This window comes from Larus michahellis, chromosome 6, assembly GCF_964199755.1.
Source record: "Larus michahellis chromosome 6, bLarMic1.1, whole genome shotgun sequence".
Classification (NCBI taxonomy): Eukaryota; Metazoa; Chordata; class Aves; order Charadriiformes; family Laridae; genus Larus; species Larus michahellis.
In genome coordinates this window covers 29985874-30008550 of record NC_133901.1, presented here as the reverse complement: position 1 = coordinate 30008550, position 22677 = coordinate 29985874, and the positions used below count along the sequence as shown (strand labels likewise).

Genomic DNA, 22677 nt, shown 5'->3' with positions numbered 1-22677 from the left:
CAGGGAGGAACCAGCACCCATGGCAAGAGAGACATGGCCTGTCCCTGTGCGTTGGCAGGGCTGAACCTGTGAGATGGCCACAGGCACCCTCCTCCACTCCATAGAATATTTTTTTTATATATATATATATAATATATATATTAAAATTACATTTCTCTTTACAAAAACAATTCAACAAGGGGCCAGGGGACGGAGCCCATCGCCGAAGCCAGGGCACAGGCACCCTGGCAGGTCTGGGGCACTGGGCAGGCTCCCTTTCGGGGTGTCCCCTTCCCCCCACGTGGGGGCTCAGGCCAGAGTCCAGCAGCAGGTTGCGTGGGCCAGGGTGAGACGCGGGGGGGAGGCCCCGTGGCGAGATGCCTGCTCTGGATCCGACGCAGCTCGCCCCGTCCCCGCTGTCACCGCCTGTAAGGAGAGGAGAGGACATGAGCTCAGGAAGGGTGATGGTGCCAGCTGGCCAAGAGCAGCGTGGCATGGAGAACCCCCCCTCAAAAAATTGTCTGTGCCCCTACTTCTGGCGGGTGGTGCTGTAGGGATCGAGGAGGTGGGAGCTGGCCTGGGCCAGGTTCCAGTCGAACATCTCCAGCACCCGATGGCACTCGCCACGGGACTTCAGCCCCAGGCAGAAGAGCTGCTCCACCTGCAAGGGGACAGGGCACAGTCAGGGGGGTGACAGGGGTGCCACCACTCTCGTAGGAGTTGGGGCTGGGGGACGGGGGCGTGCGGTACCTTCAGGTACTGGATAGCCCGTTGGATGTTCCAGCCGTGGTTCTGCAGGGCTGCCTGGCACTCCTCGGTGGTCACACCGTGCACTGTGTCCTGCACCTGGGGGGAGCTTCTGGTCAGTGCCCGCCACCACCCACGGGCAAGGAACTGGTGGCTGGAGCAGGGGGTCACTGGGGCTGCCCCCCACCTCGGCTCCATCCCTGGGGAGCACTGTCAGCCCAGAGATGGGACCATCCTCATCCCTGGGATCTTCAGCCTCTCCTGGGCTCGGGTGCAGACTCCCAGCCACCACGGGCTCAGCTCAGAGAGCCTAAGGGGACTGCAGTGACAGCCACCTTCCTCCCCCCTCCCTCAGGTCGTGGGTAGGGCTAATTTGGGTTAAAAGGGCCTGCGATCCCCATTTTGGAGTTGCAGTGACACTTATTTCCCACTGCACGTCTGGGGACCTCTTGTAGCCAACCTCCTGAGGCTGAACTTGGGGAAACTGAGGCACAGGGTGGGGATCTTGCCCAAGCGAGCCCATGGCCACCATGTCCCCTTCTTGCTTGTGGACACCAAGGATGCCACTTACCAGCCGGATCTTGTCGGCGGGGCGGCAGCCGTCCGGCCCATCATAGACGATCTTCTGGAGGCTGCAGGAGGCTTTTACCAGGCACTTGGGCCCGGGGTTGCTGTTGTTGGAGGAAAAGTTGGCCTTGCAGTCTGGCAGTGGCTGCTGCACCATGGGACGGACGGTGGCTGTGGTGACCAGGCGGGATGCCGGCACCTCCTCAGGGCTTTTGGCCTCCTTGAAAAACTTCTCATATTTGTCCAGGTAAGCAGGGCGCTCGGGCAGCAGGTAGTAGTGGGTGCTGCTGACCTTCTGCCCATCCTTCACGATGGGCAGGATGCAGGGTCCCTTGGAGCAGTCCTTGCCCTGTGCCTGGATGACCTTGGGGGTGGCGTACTTGGGGTCAAGGGCGAAGCTCTGCGTGGTGGGCATGGGCTTCCCCGGCGAGGTGGAGAGGCAGGAGCAGAGGGCTGCACGTTGCTGGGGGGAGCCCACCTGCAGGGCCATGGGGCTGGGTGTCCGGGAGGTGGGCTGCGACAGCGGGTCCCGGGGGGGAATCTGGGGCGGCCGGTCTTCCTCGCCCCCCGAAGCTGGAGAAAGCTCCCCTGACCAGCGCCCGGGCTCATTGCGGCGTAAGGGCCGGGGTGGGATGGGGACACGGGGCGGGATTTGGGGTTTGTCCTCAGCGGGGGCAGCTGGTCCCAGGGGAACGTTGAGCCTCTTCATGCACTCCTGCTGCAGCTCCTCAAAGAGCTCGGTGGTCTGTGTCAGGCTGGGCTGCTTGGGCTCCTTGGGGGGCAGGAAGAGGTTGTCCTCCAGCGCCGGTCCCCACTCACCCTCATCCACAAAGCCGTAATTGGTCTTGCCCCGCCGGCTTGGGGGGCTGGTGATGGAGCAGACCTCGAAGTCATCCTCGTCCTGTGCCACATCATCATAGGCAGGCGGTGGGGGCAAGGGGCGGGCGTCCCAGTCCACCACTGGTGTGGGGTGGAGGGGCCGGGGTAGAGCCCGTGTGGGGCTCTGTGGTGGGGTCTTGTCCAGCAAGGAGAAGGCCTCCATGGCCAGCTTGACCAACGATGGGGCTGTCAGCTCCCCCACAGGTGAGGGACTACCTTGGGGCACCTCCTCCCCAAAATCGATGAGGGTCACTTCGCCACCTGCTGGCCCCTCACTTGCCAGTCGGCCGGGTTGCCGCTCGCCCACCTTGGTTCCCGGCACCCGTGCCGACGGCTTGACCGGTCGCAGACCCTTCCCTGCACCTGGCTTCTTCAGGCAGAGCTTCCGGAGACCCCCTGGCAGACCTTCCTCCTCCTCACTGACTGGATCGTAGCAGGGCTCTAGGAGGTGACAGAGAGGGATTGTGAGGACCCTGGGGTGCCCCTCCCCACCCCGCAGCCCCCCGATCCCCTTCCCCCTGCCGGTCACCCCGCTCTGCATCTGTGTCCCCACCACAGATGTCATCACGCATAGGTGCACAGCAGTACCCAAGGGGTAGAGGGGGTGAAAGGAGCTAAGAGAGCAAAGAAGGGCGGGCACAAAGGAGAGAGAGCAGCACCCGAAAAAGCCCAACTTACTGGTGAGCAGGACGGTAGGCTGAGGTGGGCGCGGAGGCGGCTGCCCTGCAGGAGAAGAGAGAGCCCGAGAGGAGGGGAGGCACGGGGTGAGTGCGTGGGGCAAGCAGCAGCCGGGACGCTCGTTAGCAGGGTGCATGCTTTGTTGTGTCTCCCGTCACCGGTGGAATGCAGGGAGAACGCCAGCCGGAAGCCCCCCCAAGGGAAAATTGCAGGTTTAGGTGGGTTGTGGCACACGCGTGGCATCTGAGCTCCCTCCCCGTGGCAGCTCTAACGAGATCCCCCTGTACCGGGGAGCCCAGCCACGGGAGGCTGGAACGGGACAAGGGACCCGGACGAAGGGCAGCAGGGCAGAGTCCAGCCAGGCAGAGCCACCGGCCTCCCACGCTGCTGCTAGGGGCACATGGCCAAGTGACAATGCACCCTGTCACCCCAGCTCCCCCCCAAGATTTGCAAAAAGCAAGTGGCAGCAAAGAGACAGAAAGGAGAGGGTCCAGCCCATCACCCTGGCAGCAGGGCACCAGGACGACAGCTTTGCGCAGTCAACAGGCAGGAGGAAGGGAAAAAAACACTCACTTTTAACCCTTCCTGGAAGCTGGGTGGGTCTGGCAGTGCTCGGGTCCACACCTAAAATGTCAGGAGGGTCCATGGGATTTCCCAGGTACAGCCTGTGGGGAGAGAGGAGGAGAGCACCCTGGGGTCAGCAGGGGCTGCGGGGGGACCCCTCGCTCCCACACCACGTCCCTCAGGACAGACACCCCACAGCCCCTCCACCACGCACAATGCCCCGGCGAGTACCATCCCTGAAAGCGTTGGGGCACCGCACGCCAGTGCTACAGCCCAGAGCCTGGTGCCATCCCAGTGTCACCCATGCCTCTGCAGCTCCATGTACATGACGTGCCCTACCCAGGGGACTGCAAACAGGGCGCCATGCCCAGGGTACTTTTGCAGGGTGCAGTGCCCGGGACACTCTTCCAGCACCAGGGTGCCACGGCCCGGTACGGCACGCCAGTGTGGTGCTGGGAGGCCTGGGCGAGCCGTCGCAAGCCAGGCGTGGTAAGGCAGGGAGCCGGCAGGAGCCGGCGCAGCCCGAAGGCCTGGGTGTGTGCCGAGCTCGGTGCGTTCTCGGCGGCCCGGGCAGCACGTACCCAGTGCCTGTGCCCACGCAGCGGGGCGCGGGGAGGCCTGCCGGGGCACGAGCCAGGTCCGCGTGCGTGGCGCCTCGGTTCAGCCCTCCCAGGGCCACCAGCACAGCCTGCGGCACAGGGCACCATGGAGGTGGGGTCAGGCTGGGACTCAGGGCACCGGCAGAGCTTCCCTGGGGCTGGGATGCCCAACGGCAGTGGGGATCCCTATCCCAGAGGATGCACGGAGCCCAGCGCAGGAGGTGGTTCTACCCAGAGGGAGCTTTCCAGGCTTTGAAATCCTATCCTGCCCCCTACACACAGTCCTCCCACGTCCCCCCAGCCCAGCGCTGGCAGAGACCGCCCATGCTCCCTGCCCCAAGCCAAGGCGCCCCTGCCCACCGCCCCCCGGTGGGCAGTCCCACCTGGCAGGGGGGCATGGGGCGCCCTGGGGTGCAGGCACCCGACCCCCCCCCTCCCCATCACAGACCAACTGGGGTCTCTTTTGATGGAGCATGGAAGAAAAAAAGAGGATTTTGGTGGATTTTTTAAAGACGATTCATGCTGTTAAAAGTGTGAACACCCCTATCATGGTTCCCCTCCAACGCAGATGCTGAAAGGTGGGGGTTTAGCAGCCCTGGGACATCCTAAAAGCATTCGGTTAATGTGGCCACCTTTGGGGTGGTGCTTACTGATGTCCTCCCGTCCCGCAACAGCCATGAGGGGCTGCTGGGCTGGGAGAAAGTGCTCCCCCCCAAGACAGCGCCCCACAAGCACAGCAGCCCCCCACATCCCCGACCCCATTAGTAAGAAGAGGCAAGGGAGTTAGTCCAGCCACGGGAACCCTACCCAGAGCCACCATCCCCAGTACAGCAGGGGGCAGAGGGGAAGAGATGCTTCAAGGGAGGGGGCAGCCAAAGCCACGGCTCACTCCTGTGCCCGGCAGGCAGCGGGGAAGGCAGGGAGCAGGCAGGGGATGCAGAGAAGTCAAAAAGTTTCTTACTCATCAATTTTATCGGGAAACCCCCAGCAGTGCTGCGGGTTGGTGTCTCCATGGCCTGTGTGGATGAAGCTGTTTTTAAGCGGCTGGCTGATGTCATGGGCCGACAGCCCTGCCACGGAGGTCACCGTGTTTCGGGGGAACTGGCCCACTTTTAGGGTCCGTTTATTCTGACCCCGCCACCAGTAATTCTCGGCCCTAAGGAATAAAAAGGACCTTGTTACCGACCAGGGGATGGGAGGGGGACACGCGCCTGCCCCGGTGACGGGGAGGAGGCGAGGTGACTCGCCCAAGGCCATGCAGGCAGGCGGTGGCACAAGCGGGAGGGGAACCCAGGTGCCCAGGATCCCAACCTTACGCTGGCAGCGCGCTCTGCCTCCCACCCTGCATGGCCCCTGCACTGGGAGGTGCCGGGGATGTGGGCGGCAGGGAACAAAGCTCCCTATTTGCACCCAAAAAGATATGCCCCTTCCTCCTCCTCCTCCTCCTCCCAGCTGCCTCAAACTATGCAGAAGCCTTGGGGTGCTGCCGGCATCGAGCTGCTCACTGCTTGTCCCCCTGTACCCCACGCAGTGGGGGATGGCACAAAGGACGTCCACGGTGTCTGCTGGGAGATATCCCAGTTTTCAGGGGAAACTGAGGGGGGCACAACGGAGGGCAGGGGACTGGGGGGGTCTCCCTCGCTCCCTTCCTGTGTTATTGGTGAGCCCTGTGAAGGCTGGCGTGGGCAGGGGGAGATGGGCAGGCAGGCTGGGGGACTCAAGCTGCAAAACTTCTCGTAGCCACATGAGCAGGGTGGACAGGGTGCCGGTCCCCCAGAGAGCCCAGCGTGCCCCAGGAGCCAGCCAGGAGCTGCCTGCCTGCCCCAAGCTGCTGCCACCTCCAGGGTGGGGGGACAGGTAGGATGCAGGAAAGGGCACCCCTAGCGGTGCCCCTCACCCAGCCTATGCCAAATCAATGGCGGGGGGAGTCCTATCCTAAACACATCCTCTGCCCTCCTGCTCCCACCAGGTCCCCCCTCATCCCTGCCCGCTGGGGTCCCCCTGCTCCCCGCGGGCAGGGCACGCACCGGGTGGGGGGCGGCGTGCGGTGCCAGCCCGGCGAGGCTGGCACGGGCCCCATGGTTTCCTGGAGTCACCTGTGAGTCACCCCCGGCCACCAGCTCAGCCCTTTTCCTGTTTACCTTCCCCGCTCGCCGCCAACCAGTCGCCTTACTCAGCCCCGGGACCCCTCGGCGAGCCCGCGGCAGAGTCCAGCCGGTACCGAGCGCCCTCCCCTCGCCCGCGGCGGGCCGGGAGGGGGGCAGCCGGTTCCTCCCCTCCCCGACAGGTCCCCTCCGCTCGCCCTTCCCTGCGCCCCGACACCGCCGCATCCCGCCGGAGGGATGCTGCAGCCGGCCCGGTCTCTCCGCTTCCCCCCTTCTTCCCAGCCTCGTCCCACCGGATCCAGGCTCGGACCCCCAGCAAGAACCCGCTCCGGTTCTGCCCTCGCTTCCCCCCGAAAGCCCCCTCCCGCGGCCGGCTGGGTCCCCGGGGGGACTTTCAGGTAGGTCCCTGCCCCTGCCCACACACACGTACGCACGCCCGGCGCCCGCCGAACGACAGGCAGGGGCTTGAAAAGGGGTGGGGGGTGTTTACGGTGCCCCGGGCGGCCTCGGCGGGGCCGGATGAGGGCCCCCCCGGAGGAGCCCCCCCCTCCCCGCCAGCCCTCCCCTCCCCGCCCGGGCATCCCCGCCGGCAGCGCGGTGGGGGGCAGCCGCCCGGGGGGAAACTGAGGCACGGGGGAAGGGGCTCCCCTCCGGGCCCTTCAAGAGCATCGGCAGCCTCTGGCGTTCCTGCCACCCACCCCCGGCTGCAGAGCCCACCCCGCCCCGCCCCCCCAAAACGTGCCCACCGGGGACCACCGAGGACCGGCGTCCCCTGGGGAAACTGAGGCAGGGGAGGCTGCACCCCGGCTCCACCGCGCTCCCGGCCCTCCCCGACCCATCGGCAACCCCCGTCACAGCCATGTCCCCCCCGTCCCGCTCCCGCCAACCTCCCACTCCATCCCCCCCTCCGCCCCGTGGTTCACCTGGGGCCGTCGGGGGGCGCGGGAGCGGGACCCCCAGCCCAGCCCGGCCGTGATGCGGCAGCGGGGACGATGTAGGCGCACTGGCGCGGCCGCGCCGCCCTCCGCCGCTCCTTCCCTCCCTCCCTCCTTCCCTCCCTCCGCCGACGCCGCTTCCCTTCCCCTCCCCTCCCCTCCCTGCAATTAAACCGCCAGACCCTGGGCAAGAGTCATCCCTGGCGGCGGCGGCCGGGGAGAAAGCCGGTCCCTGCAGACACACAAATCCGGCCTGAATCACCTCCGGGCCGTGACTAACGGCGGGGAGCCGGCCCCGGGAGGGGGCCGAGGGAAGGGGGGGAAGGACGGAGCCTTTCTCCTCATCCCCACGGGGCTGGGGTGGGGAGCGGCCTCCCGTGTGCCAGCGGGGCAAAGGGACACTGAGCGCCTTTGGGGAGCCTCTGCCGTCCCCGAGCTGGAGGAGGACGGGTACATGCTGGGATGGGGATGCAGGGACCAAAGGTCCTCTCAGTCCGCAGGTCCCCAGGGTGGCGGCAGGGGGTCGCCCTGCCCCAGAGTGGCTGACAGGGACTGAGAATCGAAGCCCACAGCGCAGGGGGTGACAGGTCATACCACAGTGGTAGAGAGTCTCCCCCAGTGCCTCTCCCAGCCCAGTGACAACAGCACGTCCCCGGGTGCTGCTGGTGGCACGTCCCCACCGCTATCAGCAGGGAGAGGCCTTGTGGCGTGCGGTTTCCCAGGGCAAGGCTGGGGCAAACCCACGGTCACCGTGGGGTGAGTCAGCGGAGGCAGACCATTCAGGCAGGGCTGCGGTTGTGACCCCCCCACACCAGGGTGGCCCCACAACCCTGGGCTGCCTGGGGGATCATGCGCCTCCCAGGGGAGCCGGGGCAGCTGTGCCTGCCTGTGGGGTACATGGCCCAGGGTGCTGGGGGGGCAGAGCCCCCTCTCCTCATCCCTGTTCCCCACGGCTCTGCCAGTGCCTGCAGTCTCCCTGTTCCTGGGGTCCCCTGTCCCCACGCAGGCTGGCAGCCCTGAAGCTGGCAGCTGGTCCGCGCCCCCCCCGCAACACCTGTCACCCCTCCCGTGCAATACCTGCCCTCGATGACAGTGATGATGTCGTTCATCTGGATGTGCAGCTTGTCAGGCTCCTCGAAGTCCTGCAGTGCTCTCATGTCGGTGGGCTGCGCCTGGGGGGAGAGGGGTGTGAGGACAGGGGACAAAGCCACCCACGTCCATCCCTGCCCCGTCTTGAGGCCAGCCCCAGCCCCACGCAGTGGAGCTGCAAAAATGAGCAAGAGACAGCATCACCACTCGTAGCCCCTCCTCAGCTGTGACATCCCTGGGGTGAGTGAGGACAAGGTGGCATCTGGGGTCCTGCTGTGACCGTGTCACCACCTGCCACCTCCCAGCCTGCACGGCTGCCTGGCCTGAGCCCCTCTACATCACCTCCCATCTACTCTTAATGCTCGAGCAGAGACAGTGGGAGGGGGTGCTGGGGCCCCGTCCCCCTCCTTGCTCACCCACCTCCACCAAGAAGTCCCGCAAGGCCACGAAGGTGGGTCGGTCCTCAGGCTTGTGCGCCCAGCACTGCAGCATGACATTGTAGATGTCCTGGGGACAGTCCTCAGGCCGCGGCAGCCGCTCACCCTCCTTGTCTATCTTGTGCAGGATCTGTGGGGCAGGGAGTGCCGTCAGGGGGTCCCAGGTCCCCCCCAGCACTGCTGGGGACAGGCAGGGGGAGCAAGTCCCTGCTGTGCACCCACCTGGCTGCCATTGAGGCCAATCCAAGGTTCCTGCCCATAGGTGAACATCTCCCAGAGGGTCACCCCGAACATCCAGGTGTCGCTGGCGTGGGAGAAGGTGCGCGTCTTCAGGCTCTCAGGAGCACACCTGTGCAGGGAAGGACATCAGCATCAGGAGGCCATGGGTGCTGCACCCCCAGGATTCCCCCTTCCCAGTGCTCACCAGGCAAAGGGGACCTTGCGATGCTCCTGCATTACGTAGTGGTCGTCATTTTTGGGTAGGGCCCGCATCAGCCCAAAGTCCCCGATCTTGACCAGCTCGTTGGAGGCCAGCAGGATGTTACGGGCAGCCAGGTCGCGGTGGATGAAGCGCTTGGACTCCAGGTAGGCCATGCCCTTGGCCACCTGTATGGCATACTGGCAGAGGGTGGAGATGAGAAAATGGCCCTGGTTCTTCCGCAGGCGGTCCAGGAGGGAGCCCAGCGGGGCCAGCTCTGTCACCTGGGCATGGAGAGGGGACAGCAGGTCAGTCAGGCCAGGGACAGCCTGGTTGGGCTGGTTTCCAGCCTTCTTGTGTCCCACTGAGGATGCCAGCAGAAGACTCAGGGTACAGAAACAGCCTGGCTTTGATCACCTCATCACGTGGGACCCCCTCACGAGGCGGCATCGGGGCCAACCCCCCCAAACTCACCATCTTCATAGGGTGGGAGAGCACCACGCCATAGAGGCGGATGAGGTTCCTGTGGTCCAGGGAGTGCATGGCGTTCACCTCCCGGATGAAGTCGTCCAGTGCCTCTGGCTGGCTCAGCACATCCGTCTTGAGGCATTTCACCGCCACGTTCAGCTACAGTTAAAGCAGGAATGAGCCCCGAAGCATCTTATTCCCCGGGTGGCCCCCACTGCCCAGCTCCCCCCACCATGAACAGCCCCTCACCGTCTTGCCGGCAGGTGTGCACCACTCGCCGCGACGCACAACGCCAAAGGAGCCGTCGCCCAGCTTCTCAAAGAGCGAGAGGTCCCGCTCCCGCACAAGGCAGGTGAGGGAGTGCTGGCCCCCGGCTTCGGGGGGCGGTGGCGTGGGGGGCTTGCGGAAGGTGCTCTGGGGCTGGGGTGGCAGCTCTGACTCAGGGCGCTTCCCACTGAACACCTGTGGGACATGGAGGCAGGTGAGACGTGGGCACAGAGATGCCCCAAGCCCTTGGGTCTGCGAGTGAGCAGTGCTGGGACAAGCCCCTGCCAGGGCTGTACACTCTGGAACCTAATGATGACCCCTAACTGGTGATTACCCAGGGCAGGCTGGCTGTGGGAGCAGGCCCTCCTCCTCCAGCTGCCTGCATGCTGAGCTGCCATTCCTGTGGAGGGAAGGGGTTGCGTTTCTCACAGCAGCCCCGGCAAACCAGGCCGGTAGCTGGAGGGCCCTGGGCTCTCCTTGGCCAGGCTGCAGCCACACAATGTGCCTGGGCACGAAGCCAAGAGAAACCTCCAGCTTGGGCTGAGTGCGGTGACACATCCCTGCAGCGACGTGGGCTTTGCAATATGTGCTGCTGCCACCGCCAGCTCAGAGGGGACAAGGACAGGCTCTCTCCCCCTCCCTCCCTCTCCCCCAGTAAGGACGGATGATGTGCCCCACAGGAGATAGGGTCCATCCCAGCCTCGGCAGCCAGGACCCATGTGGGGTACGCAGGGGCTGGGCCCGGCATGTGGCCGGGGTGGGAGGTGGCATTTCTGTGCCCGGTGCGAGGCTGAGTAGCCTTCTATTAAAAGCCCGTCCCAGCCCAGATGAGTCACACAGGGGAGAGGCCACGACCCAGCACCCAGCTGGCAAGCATCCTGCTTTTTTGGGGGGTGCAAGGTGCCAGGGGGTGCCAGGGTGGCAGCAGCACTAGCTTTGGACAGGATGGCATCAGGAGCACACATGAGCATCCCAAGGTCCCCTACCCTGCAGGCATAAGGCTGTGTCCCCTCACTGTGAGGCAGAAGGGTGGGCAGGGGGACGGGCAGTGATGCTGCCCACACAGCTGGCTGGGGTGAGCACAGGCTCTGTGTCTCATTCATTAGCTGAAAACGAGTTTCATGGCAAAGAGGCAAATAACACGAGGGAAATGAATTTCCTGGAGTGGCAGGGCCATCCTTCACTGGGAAGTGACCCAGGAGCCTGCATGGGACCAGGGCGCACGCTGTCAGGGTCACACTGCAGGCAGGGCATGCATGGCAGGGGCTTATGCCCATCTCCCTGCCAGCCCCCAGGGACTGGTGGCATGGGGTGAGCCAGGCACCAGGGAAGAGCATGGGGAGAGGTCCAGCTCCTCCTGCCTGCCTCAGTTGCCCTGTCACACCTGCCCCTCTCCCATCCTCTACCTTGCTCATCCAGGATTTCCGCTTGCACATGGCTTTCCTCCGCTTCACCGCCTCCCACAGCCGCCGCTGGCCTGCGGGACACAGGGACACAATGACTACCACTGACCCAGCTTGGAGAGGGGCTCCTCTCCAGCCCCATGGACCACATGATCCTCTGGGCTCCCCAAAAGATGCTGTGCAGCCAGCCAGGAGTATGGGGGGAGGTCTAGGGGGGGAGATGTACGCACCGGGGCGTCCCATGCCGATCTTCTCGAGATCCTCATTTTTGACGTACTCGAAGTGGGAGAGGCGGGTGACATTGAGCTCGTCCCGGATGCGCAGAAAGTACTGCTGCAGCTGCAGCTCGGTGAGCAGCTCCAGCAGCCAGTCCGTGCCCTCCTCCGCCTGCATGCTACAGCTCAGCCTCTGCTGGGACACCGCGCCAGGTTAGGGGGGACTCTGCCCCACTCCCCTCTGCCCAGTCCCCCCTGGGGGAGTCACCTGGAGGGGCTGAGAGCCAAGGCTGGGGTGCTGCCTGGGTTGGGCGTGAGGGATGCCAGCAGGACTCATCTCCTGAGACTGTACCCAGCTCCCCAGGGGGGCCAGGAGAGGTTCCCCATCAGCAGGAACCCGGGCACAGGCAGGGACCCCTGCTCTGCCTTGTCGTGCCCATAGAAACACCAGCCCTCTGCTCCAGTGCCTGTCCCCAGGCAGCAGTGCCAGGGACACAGGATGGGGCAGAGCCTCAGGATGGATGTGTCCAGCAGCGGTCCCCGGCCAAAGGGTACCCCATGCCTGGCCCTGTGCCTGCCAGGCTCCCTTTGCCCAGCTGGAGGGGCTGACTGGGAAGGGGACAGCTGTCCCCAGCAGGGACAGGCACCTCGTCACTGCCACTTGGCCACCTGGCATCCCCACACACCTGGCCAGGCTGCATCACAGAACCATGGCAGGCCTCCTCCGCCACGGGTGGTGACACCTCACCGGGCAGTCACAGGGAGGGGGCAGACAGGGTCATCAGAGCCTCTGGGGGATCCTGGTGTCCCCGGGACTGACGCATAAGGCACCCCAGTGCTGCCGGCATCAGCCCCCCGAGCTGTGCCAGGGCACAGGGAGGGAGGGAATGGGGCCAGGTCTCACCCACAGTTCCCCAATGTCCCCCCCAAACATGTCTGCTGCAGCCCCCCATCCCAGATCTCCCCGCTTTTATCGCCACCTTTCTGGGAAGGGACACGGCTCTGCCTCCCACTGCCGAGAGCTGGGACCCCCCAGCCCCACAGCAGGGCAGCCCCCTCCATCCTCGCCTCGTTCCACAGGAGACAACGTGGCCCCCGGCGTCTTCGCCCCCCGCGCTCGGGTCCCTTGGCTGCGTCACCGCAATTACAACCCTCGGCACTGGGCTAAAAATACGGCGGGTGCGGCAAGCAGCTGGGCACGGGGGCGCACGGGGGCATGCGGGGCGAAAGCAGCCGCCAGCTTTCGGCACGGCGATGGCCGGTCCCCTGCCCACCAGGCGACGGGGACAGGGCCGGGTGACGGCCAGCACAGGGTCTGCCCGGGGCGGGGGTCGGCACTTACTCGGTAGAAGCGGAAGCGGGTGAGGAAGGGGAAGGATCGGCGCAAAGCCTGGAAGCGTCGCATCCTGCCTGGCTGCCCGCCGCCGGCCCCTGGCACCGTCGATGTCCCTTCCCCGGCGTCCCACGGCAGAGCCCGCTCAGCGCCGCCGGGGCAGCCGCAGCCCCGTCATCTGGGCTACGGAGATGCCCCCCAGACTTGCTCGCCCCATATATTCCCCCCCAGGAGCGGGCAGGGGGGCTCGGGGCGTCCGCCGGCCGGACGCAGGCTGTGGCTCTCTCCCCCTCCTTCCGTCCCGCTCTCGATCCTCCCGGCCGTCCCTCCTCTTCCCCAACGCAACGGGGCCGGGGAGGCGGGAGGGTGGGGGGGGCGCGGGGGGCGACGGCACGCAGGGCCGGGGGTCACCCCCGTGGCTGGAGCCGCTTCCCGGGGACCCCGGCCGGCAGCGGGGTTCGGTCCCAGCCGGCTGCTCGCCCAGCGCTCCCCGGGAGGGGTTATTTTCGGCCGGGGCTGGGACGCGCGCCCAGGGGGCCGGGCTCCCATCAATGTGCCGCTTTCTCCCTTGTTCGGCGGGCTCCGGCAGCTGGGAGCCTGGACCCCCGCTCCCATTTCCATGGAAACTCGCCCCGGCCTTGGGAAATGCTCCCGGGCCTCAGTTTCCCCCCCAGGAAGCGGGGAGGGAGGGAGAGGAGACATCCGGCTCTCCGCTCCCCAACCGAGGCCACAGGCACGATGCCAGGGCGATGGGCACCGCGGAGGGGGGGGAGCTTCTGGCTTGGGAAACGAACCCGCTGCCCAGCTGCCAGCCCCCGCAGGGCTCTGCCGTGGGGTGCCACCAGCACCCTGGAGCTCGCTCCCCTTCCCTAGAGCTGTTGTCCACCCATGGGCTCCCTGGGGGGAACAGCTGGCCGCGCCGGCAGCTGCGGCGTGAGAGAGGAAAGACCTGCGGCAACCTCTTGTTGCATCCCCTGCCTGCCTGGCCCCCCCAGACTGTGGCACCGCTGTGCTGGGGGGCAGCTGGGAGGGGGTTAAGTGCATCCCCAGGCTCAAAGGAGCCTCCGTTGTGGCTCCCACCACCCCACCGGGATCCCAGCTGGCACCCGGCGGCACAGGCACCCGGCACAACAAGCCCATTGACTGGGGACACCCGGGCACGGTGCCCTCGGCACCAACCTCTGCCACGCGCCAGCTCCCCCCTCCCTGGCCCAGGGGACACCGGGGATGCGGGGGGTTCCCTGCCCTGAAACGGTGCATCACCCTCATCAGCCGGTACTGGCACCCACGGGGGCTGGCGCCGTGCCTCCTGCACCCCAGCCCACCTCCTGCGCCCCCAAACCCTGGGTACGACTGCTCAGTTCAGCCCCTGCACTGGGAATACTGGTCTTCAAAAGGGAGCGGGGAGACTCAGCCTCTCCAGCTATGCTAGGGGAGGCTCCGTACCTCAGTTTCCCTCTCTGTGACAGACCCACGGATGCAGGGATTAACACCGAAACGTCCTGCCAGCAAACCCCCATCCTGGGGAGAGTCACAGATGCCCGTCCAGGCCCCACGAGCCAGCAGGCGGCAAAGACTCCCGGCGCAGGTGCCACTCGGCCCCCCATGCCCTGCACACACGCCATGCTGTGTACACCCACCCCTGCATCCCCAGGGATGCACCCTACGTGCACCCAGGCTCATGCACGGGTGGTGACGACTCTCACGTGCGCCCTGGGACCACACAGGCGCATCCCCCTGCACACCCCGTGCGCCTCCCGCCACCTGCACAACCGCAGCCGCCCCCCCATGCACGCGTCACCTCCGCGCACCCCCCCCTCCTCACGCCGCACGTGCGCAAACACACCGGTGCCGCACAGCCGCCGGCACCCCATCGTCCCGCTCCCCCGCCTCCGCCTGACACACACCTGGAGCCGCCTGCACCCCTGCGCGCCCACGGGTGCCTGCCCCCGGCATGGCATGCTCCTGGTCTCCATGCTTGCCCAGCATCACGCACGGCCATGCCCCCTGCCTGAGCTGGCACACGGGTGGCCAAGCCCCCCCGAAATCACTCCTACCCACAACAACACCCCAACACCTGCCCTACACCCCGAGGCAGCTGCACCCTCCACATGTACCTACATGTTCCCTATCCCCTCTCCCAACACCGCCACGCACAGCCTGACCAACCTCCCCCCCCACTGACACCCTGACATGCAGATGGCAGCCTGCAGGGCCACCATCCTTTGCCGGGCACTGTGGTCCCCCCCTCCGAGCTGTGCCAGGCCTGGCCGAGCTGCGTTGCCGCACATCGTTCCACCGTACCTCAGTTTCCCCAGCAAGAAGGAACAGGCAGCCCCACTGCCATGGGTCAGGACAGGAGTGCAGCCATGCAGGGCGATGCTGTCCCCATGCCACAGGGTACCACGAGTGCCAGAGAGGGGAGGTGACATGCAGGGACCCCCCCCCCCAGCCCCATGCCAGCTGCCGACCTGCGCCCCACAGCGGGAGCCTGCCCCCCCTGGGGACACCCAGTCCGTCCGGGTGCCCCCTGCTGCTCCCCCTTGTCACGTCCCCCCGCACTGACCCGCCGGCATGGCATGCCCGGGACGATGTCCTGCCGGGGGGATGGCATGGGGTGCCCGCTGCCCGGCCGCAGGACCCGCTGCCCGGTGCTGTCCGAGAAGCTGTGGGGCAGGGGGCCGAGCATCTCCTCCTCCTCCTCGGTGCTGCTCAGGCGCTGGTAGTCGCATCTCTCGCCCATGGCCGGGGTGGCAGCAGCAGCTGCGGCGCGGTGGCGAGCGGGGGGCTCTGCGGAGACGCCCGTGCCTGCCTGGGGGTGGTGAGGGCTGGAGCCAGGCTCGGGATCACATGGCAGAAAGTTGCTGCAGTTCCGGAAAACAGCAAGAGGGTGAAGGTGACCGCAACCGTGATGGAGGGGAGGGGGGGATGGAGGGATGCAGAGGAGATGGGGAAAAGAGAAGGGGGAGGCAGCCCCTCAAGCGTCCATCCTCACCCCAATCCCAGCCTGGCATCGCTGTCTTCCTCCCGGCTCAGCAGCCCAACTGGCTGCCTGCTGTCCCCACTCCGGCACCCGAGCAGAGAGGCGGTGGCATCACTGCCAGCCCCAGCGCCGTGCTCGCAGCCCCCTTCTTCCCCCACCCCGGCACGGTGCAGCCCACCAGCGGGGATGCGGCGCAGGCAGCCAGGCGGAGGAGGAGGATGAGGGGGGAGCATCGTCCAGCAGCCGGGGCTCTGTGGCAAGCGGGGTGGGTGAGGAAGCACCATAACCCCCTCCTGAGCACCTGCAGAGGGGTGGGGGAGCTCTGGGGCTGGCAGCATCCCCAGCATCCCTCCTGCTTCCCTGCGCTGGCGGAGGGGGATGGGATGCACTGGGAAGATGGCTGCTCTGCAGCAACCCGGCAGCGTTGGCGCAAGCACAGCAGGGCCTAGAGAGCCGCCAGGCCCTGGAGGGTGCTGCCGGGATGGCAGCCCGGGGTGGGGGGCATGCCAGGAGGACTCCTCCTGGGATCAATCCTCCCCCCCAACCCCCTCGGAGGGAGCTGCGGGTCTCCTAGACCTCTGCCAGGCGCTGCACCAAGCACAGCCCCCAGCAGGGGCAGGTGGCACAGGGAAGTCACCCCCCTGGATGGGGAACCCCCCACCTGCACACCGGGACTGCCCCGCACCCCAACACTGCCTGGCCGCAGCCCCTCTCTGAGCCCCCCAGGCCAGAGCTGCAAGGGGGCTGAAACCGGGGGGGGGGGGGCCCTGCAGCCCCTCAGGAGCTGTCTGTCCTTTGGGGCATGGCACAGCCCCAGGGACCAATTTGCTCTTCATGAAAATGCCATGGGGCACAGTGCCCCATCCCGACCCCCGGAAGTGCCCCCAGGACCCCCCCACCTCCGCTGCACCCCCACACCTGCCTCCCCCACCATCCTGCCCAAGACCCTGGTGCAGCCGGAGGAGTGACACCAGTCTGTCACCGTGCCAGGGCAGGGGGCACGATCCCATCCTGGCCCCCCCCCCCCCGGAGAAACACCCCCAATCCCGGGGGGCACCCGCCCTGGCTTGGGGGGCTCAGGGGGGCCGGGCGGGGGCAGCCCCTCGGCGGCTCCTCCTGCCATACCACGGAGGTGAGCTCAGCCGCGCAGCCGGGGCAGGCCGAGCCCGCGGCGTGGGAGCAGTGAGCCGCCCCCGCGTGCGGCCCGCCGGCGTCACCGCGCTGGCACGCCACGGGCCGGTGACTGATGCACATGCTATGCCACCTTCCCTCCGGCCCCAGCTGCCCCGCGCTGCCCCAAAACCCTCGCCAGCCTACCCCACCAGAGCGATGCTGCGGGGTCCCCAAGCCGAGAGGGGACAAATCCTGCCCCCACAGCCCCGGGCACGGATTTGTGTGACCCCCACCATGTGTCGGGTCCTCCTGGCATGCCCAGGCTCAGCTGAAACCCAAACGATGAGGTCCCCTGCGAGGGGACAGATGGCATCGCAGTATGCCACCCCTGACCCACCTGCCTGTGCTTCCCTCCCCAGAGGTCTCCCACCACAATGACAGCTGCTGGACAGGGCACACTGTCCCCTGGCCGCCCGGGTGGTGACACTCACACCGACCATAGGGTGTGCCTCCCCTCCGTGGGGCCACCAGACCTGTGGGACACCACACTTGGTCCTGCATCCCTTCCAGAATCCCTGGGGACCGGGGACACAGCATCCCCCATGTCCTGCGGCCACCACCCCGCACAGAGGACCCTGGGAAGCGGCGGGTCCCCAAAACCATCTCCCAGCGGAGGATGAGGTCCCCCACTCACCTCCGGCACATCACCCCGCTCGCTGTCACGGCCCGCCTGCCACCTTCCTGGTGGCCGTGTCACCTGGAAGTGATCTCACCGGCTGTGGCGGCAGCAGGGCCAGCTGCGCGGCACCCCGGGCTGGCTCGCTCAGCCCTGGCGGGGCCCCGGGGGCGGCCCCAAATTGCGGTGACACATTCCCGGTCCCGGCGGCCGTGGCGCAGGCGTGCGGGCACGCACATACCCAGGCGTACAAACGCACCCCACTCCCACCGGAGACAGGGCTGCCGGCTGCAGCATGCCTGCTTCCGCCATGCTACTGCCACCCACCCACCTGGGGACTGTCCCCAGCCCCTTGCTGGATAGCACCACCCCACATCCCCCCCATGGGACCCCGTACCGCTGGGTGTTTCGCCTCCCTCGGCGCTGGCATATGATGCTGCTCGCTCGGCCAGCTCGGGCAAGCAGGAGGTCGCGGGGGGCCGGCACGGAGGGCCGGTGACCCCCGTGGTGGGGGTGGCCGGGGAGGCCGGAGTGCCAGCTTCCCCCCTGCTGCTGCCTCCGTGGTCCCAGAGCCTGGCCCCATGGCCAAATCCCGATGGTCAGCACAGAGTGTCCCCCACTCTGAGCCCCTGCCCGCAGCAGCGGCTGTTCGGGAAGGAGAGACGCAGCCAGGCAGGGGGAGGCCCCCCCACCTTGACAGAGCCCGGCGCAACCCCAATCCCCTCCCTAAGCCTCTTTCCTCCACTAAATCCCCTCCGCAGGTCGAGCCGGGCCGAGCTGAGCCTACCCTGTGCCTCCCCGGCGCAGGCTGGGGACAGGCAGGAATTTCTGACCCCCACCTCAGCCCCAAGTTCTGTCACCAAGGCAAGGGACCCAGTGTGGTGTTTTGGGGGACAAGCAGGCAAAGCAACACCCCCTGGCACCCACAGCGCCCTGCCAACCCTCAGCTCCGCGCCCGCAAAGGGGAGAGGGCAGCAGGCTTGGTGTCACTGAGCCTTGGCATCACCGCCCCCAAGGACAACGCCACTGTGGGGATGCTGCCACCCTGCCCCCGCGCAAGGCCAGTTCGCACGCCCTGGCCCCCACGCTCCTCTCACCTGGGCCGCGGTGGTGGCGCTGCAGGGGTCCCTCGGCAGTGCCAGCCCCGGTGTCACCGCGATGTGTGAGGGGACACGGCGTCAGGGCTCAGCCATGGGGCTGGCAGGGCTGCGGTGACACCAGCCGCGGGGTCCCCCTGGGGCGAAGCGGGAGGGAGAGGTCAGGATGGGCCCCTCAGCTTGGCATCCCCCCCTCTGCCCAGCCCAGACCCTCCAGACTCCCTGGGGACCAAGGGGTGGGAACGTCTCCCTGCACCCACAGCCACCCCCTGCCCTGCCCAGGTGGCTGAAAGAGCCTTTGTGGGGTCCTGCCAGGGAAGGGGGGGGACCAAAAAACACCCTAAGCTCTGGGTCCAACCGTCCCCTCTGCCCTAGGGATGACGGCAGCGATACCCCCAACCTCACACCGCTGCAAAACATGCCCTCGGTGCGGGTGGCAGCTGGCATGAAACAAGTTTGCCAGGTCTCAGGCCAAATGGGCACAAAGCCACGTCCCTGCCGCAGCATCTCCCCTCTGTGCTGGGAGCAGGGGAGGTGGGACCCCCGGAGCTGGTGGAGGTGAAGACTCACCTCCCCCCCCCCCGCCGCCACTCCCCCAGTACCAGCATGGAGCAGCACCCTAGCCAGACCATCCAGCATCTGCTGGTCATTAGCACTAATTGACAGCAGCCTAATTAGCCAGGCTGCATCAAGCGGGCAGTGTCCCCCTGGGGCTGCTCAGCAGAGGGCTGAAGCAAGACTTTCTCCTTAAAGCCTTCCTGTCCCAGCAGGGGCTGCGTGTGGGGCAGAGTCTCCTCCTGCCCCCCAAAACCCACACGAGCGGGTAATGCCCCCCGGGATGCCGTGCCCCAGCCAGCTACTATCCCTTGTGGACACGACCAGAGTGAAAACCCCTGTGCTCCAGGGGCAGGATGGAGCCTCTCAGGGGGAAACTGAGGCACAGAGTGATGTCTGGTCTGCAGGGTGGCTGTGACAGTGCTCGGCTACAAGCCCCCAGTGGTTCCTGGTCCTGTGGGGGATGCTCTTCTGCCCACAGAGGCCCTCCGTGCCCCAGGGCAGGCTGAGTCACGGTGGGACAGCAGCTTGGCAGCTGCCTGAGGAGGAAGAGGGAGGCATCGCCAGCACCCCCCAGCCATACCCACAATACCCCGCCGGCAGGGCTGGCCCACGCCCTGCGCTAACGAATACCGGGCTAACGAGGCCTGAGTAGCTCCAGGAGTTGGTAACAGGTTGCACAGCCCGAACAGCCCCCACCCCACACCCCCAGGGCTGGGGGGTGCAGAGGCTGCTTCGGCCCCTCTCCCTGCAGGGAGAAGTGGGCTCAGGGCCAGCAGCGGGACCAGGGCTGCAGCCCAGGGTGGGCCTGTAGCACCGGGGACCCATCCAGGACCGTCTCCCTAAAGAGGGGAGATCAGACCTGCTCAGAGACACCCCTCTAGGCAGGTCATGTTCTAAGGAGAGTTTTGCAAACTCTGGCGCTGAAAACCTTTGTTCAAGGGCTTTGCCCTGAGCCAGCTGAGAAACGGGAGGATGCACAACCCCCAGATCCCGCAGCACCTGATGAAGGGGGACCCACCTTGTGGGGCAGCGAGCTGACGCCGGAGCCCCACAGCACCAGGGCACCCTGCGCCAGGGAGGCGAGTGCGTGGGGAAGCGGCAGTGCCGGGCTCTGCCCCGGCCTGTCCTGCCCAGACGGCCCAGCCCCGGCACGGCCTCCAGCCCACGGCTGGCGGCAGCTCCGTGGGCAGAGACGCTGCCCCTGCCCAGGCTCCTCCGGCCGCCTCCAAACCCCCTCCCCAGCTTGCAGAGCAGTTGAGGGGTGCGACCACGCCAGGAGAAGCTGAGCAGAGTCCTCCCGGTGTGGTGGGATCCTCACCTAGGCTGTCGGTGCCACCTTACCAAGTTTAACTTTAAGGTTTTATTAAAAAAAAAAAACCCAAAACAAACAACCCCAAAACGACAAAGCCAGAGGCTCCCCATGCCTCACCCCTGCTCCGGGTCTGGGCAGCAGCAGGACACCCCGAGGCGCAGGGCCGGCCCCGGAGGACAAGGATCTTCTGTTCAACGCCAGAGCTCCCACGAGCCCGGGGAAGAGGAAGAGCAGAGCAAAGCCGCCTTTTCTCCAGGAAAAAAACAACCTTCCCCCGGCTTCCGCTACGGTTTGAGGCGGTTCAATAGCACCGGGCACCCACTCGCACCAGGCCCGGCTGCCTGCTGTGCCCTGGGCAGGCAGGAGCAGGGTGTGGGGGGGTCGGGCATGCTGCCGGCAGGGGCTCAGCAGCCCCGCAGCGCCCGGGCACGACGGCAGTCCCGGCAGCCCGCAGTGCTGCAGGGCATGGTGCCAGCAGCGCCCGGTGAGGCGCAGCGGGCACACGCCGACCCAGGCAGTGCCGCAGTGCCAAAATCCTGAAAACACACACACCCACCCACCCACCCCTCTGCCCCCCAAAACAAGGGATCACGCCTCGCTCCTCACCTCTGCGCTCACCGCCGCTGCCACCGCATCCTCGCACCGCATCCGCAGCGTCACCGATGGGAGAGGATGGGCACGGCGGTGCTCCGGACAGATGTCATGCCAGGCGGGATGCGCTCGCCCACCTGCCGGGGCGGGGTGCGCTGGTCGACGCCGACGGGGTGGGATCCCCTGCGGGGTGGCGGCGGGGGGCACCGGCTCCTCACACCCGGGCGGCCCTCCTGCGGCTCTGCCGGTGGGCCGGGGTGCGGGTGCCGGGGGTGCCGGCGAGGTGCTCCTGCTCCCCCGGGTAGAGCTCGCCCTCCTCCTGCACCCCTCTCTGGGCCTCCCCCTCCTCCTGCCGGCCCCGCCGCACCCACCAGCGGGCTCGGGCCGGGGGGGTCACCTCCCGCCGCCCCCCGCCCCGCTCCTGCTGCGCCCGCCGGCTCAGGCCCTGCTCCTGCCCGACTTTGGAGCCGCGTTCCTGCACCCCCCGCACCGCTCCCCGCGCCCGCCTCGGCGGCTGGGCCCCGGGGCTGCCCCCCGCTTCTCCCGCCGCCGCTTCCTCCGCGCTCCGCGCCCGCCGCCGCGCCCGGGCCGACCCCCGTTCCCGGGGCCGCCGCCGCGGTTCTGCTGCCGGCTTAAGGCTATCGAAGGCGGTGACCGGCCCGGGCCGCTCGCCCCACTCCTGCAGGCCCGTCCGCTCCCCCAACGGCACCCAGTGCCACCGGCCCGGCCCCCTGCCGCCGCCCCCCGGTTCCCCGCCGCCTCCGGTTACCAGCTCCTGTCCGCGGGGCAGCGCCCCCAGCCCGGCCTCCTGCACCCCCCGGGAGAACCCTCCCTCTTCCTGCACCCCCGGGGCCACCCCACCGCCCTCCGGCACCCCCGGGCTCAGCCCCCCGCCCTCCGGCACCCCCGGGGCCCCGCTCGCCCCCTGCCCCTGGATGGTGCAGGCGGTCCCGGCCTCCGCACCGGTCCTGGTCCTGGTCCCGGTCCCGGTCGCTGGGGGAGCACCCCCCGCGGGGCCGCCCCCCCCCGAGCCGCGCCGCTGGAGCCCCGGCTCCGCCGCCGCCCCCCTCCCGCCCCGCCGCCGGCGCGAGCTCCCGGGGCGGTGCGCGCCCGCCCGGCCCCGCTCTTAAAGGCGCCGCGGCGTCGCTTTACGTAACGGCGGGGGGGACGGGACGGACGGAGGGACGGACCGACCCGGGGGGGGGTGGGTGGACAAACCGACAGACTCACCGCGGGGAAGCGCCAGGCCCCGGCAGTGGCGGCGGCGGGGGGGGCACACACGGGACACAGGGCGCGGGCTGCCACGCACTACCCAAATTCTTGCTCGGGGGTGCGGGGGGAGAGGGGCTGCACCCCCTCGACCTCCCTGCAGCCCCGGCGGGGCCGGCTCCGCCTGGCTCCAGGCAGCCCCGGCCCTGCCTCTCCCGGGGAGCTCTGCCAGGTTCCGGCCAGGGAGATGCGGAAAACAACCTGTTTCCAACAAGTAAATCATTCCTGTTGGAAGAGGAGGGAGCAGAGCTACTCCGGGACTGCCCCCAGGGCTCCTGGAGAAACTGCCCCCCACCCCCCCAAACGGTGCATCTTCAGGGGATACAGTAAAGCAGGTGGCAAGGCTGGCACCCGGGATGGGGGAAGACGGAGAAGAAGAGCTGAGTGTGTTTAAA

General features: G+C 67.4%; 1 protein-coding gene across 8 annotated transcripts; it reads right to left on the bottom strand.

Annotated features, from left to right (window-relative positions):
• Positions 1 to 92: 92 nt before the first annotated feature.
• Positions 93 to 21927, bottom strand: TNK2 (tyrosine kinase non receptor 2). 8 transcript variants are annotated; one of them, XM_074591422.1, is made up of 18 exons: positions 21029 to 21927; positions 18553 to 18689; positions 15250 to 15547; positions 11366 to 11543; positions 11139 to 11209; positions 9715 to 9927; positions 9472 to 9624; positions 9004 to 9281; positions 8802 to 8928; positions 8563 to 8709; positions 8131 to 8225; positions 4975 to 5169; positions 3424 to 3515; positions 2851 to 2895; positions 1298 to 2613; positions 730 to 825; positions 513 to 640; positions 93 to 405 (listed from the first exon to the last, which is right to left on the bottom strand). In XM_074591422.1, exons 3-18 carry the CDS (start codon positions 15424 to 15426, stop codon positions 399 to 401), a joined length of 3318 nt encoding a protein of 1105 aa, XP_074447523.1. In that variant the 5' UTR covers positions 15427 to 15547; positions 18553 to 18689; positions 21029 to 21927; the 3' UTR covers positions 93 to 398. The 8 variants fall into 8 exon arrangements, with proteins under 8 accessions (XP_074447523.1, XP_074447526.1, XP_074447519.1 ...); XM_074591425.1 differs by lacking the exon at positions 15250 to 15547; XM_074591418.1 differs by lacking the exons at positions 18553 to 18689; positions 21029 to 21927 and adding an exon at positions 15679 to 16418.
• Positions 21928 to 22677: the final 750 nt, after the last annotated feature.

Excerpts from the sequence above, each read along its gene's own strand:
- TNK2 (XM_074591418.1), bottom strand. The coding sequence starts at position 16,013 with ATGCTGGGGATGCTGCCAGCCCCAGAGCTCCCCCACCCCTCTGCAGGT. Across the intron at positions 11,544-15,249 it reads CGGGCATGCCATGCCGGCGG|AGGCTGAGCTGTAGCATGCA; the intron begins GTCAGTGCGGGG and ends GTGTCCCAGCAG. Across the intron at positions 8,710-8,801 it reads TTGGCCTCAATGGCAGCCAG|ATCCTGCACAAGATAGACAA; the intron begins GTGGGTGCACAG and ends CCTGCCCCACAG.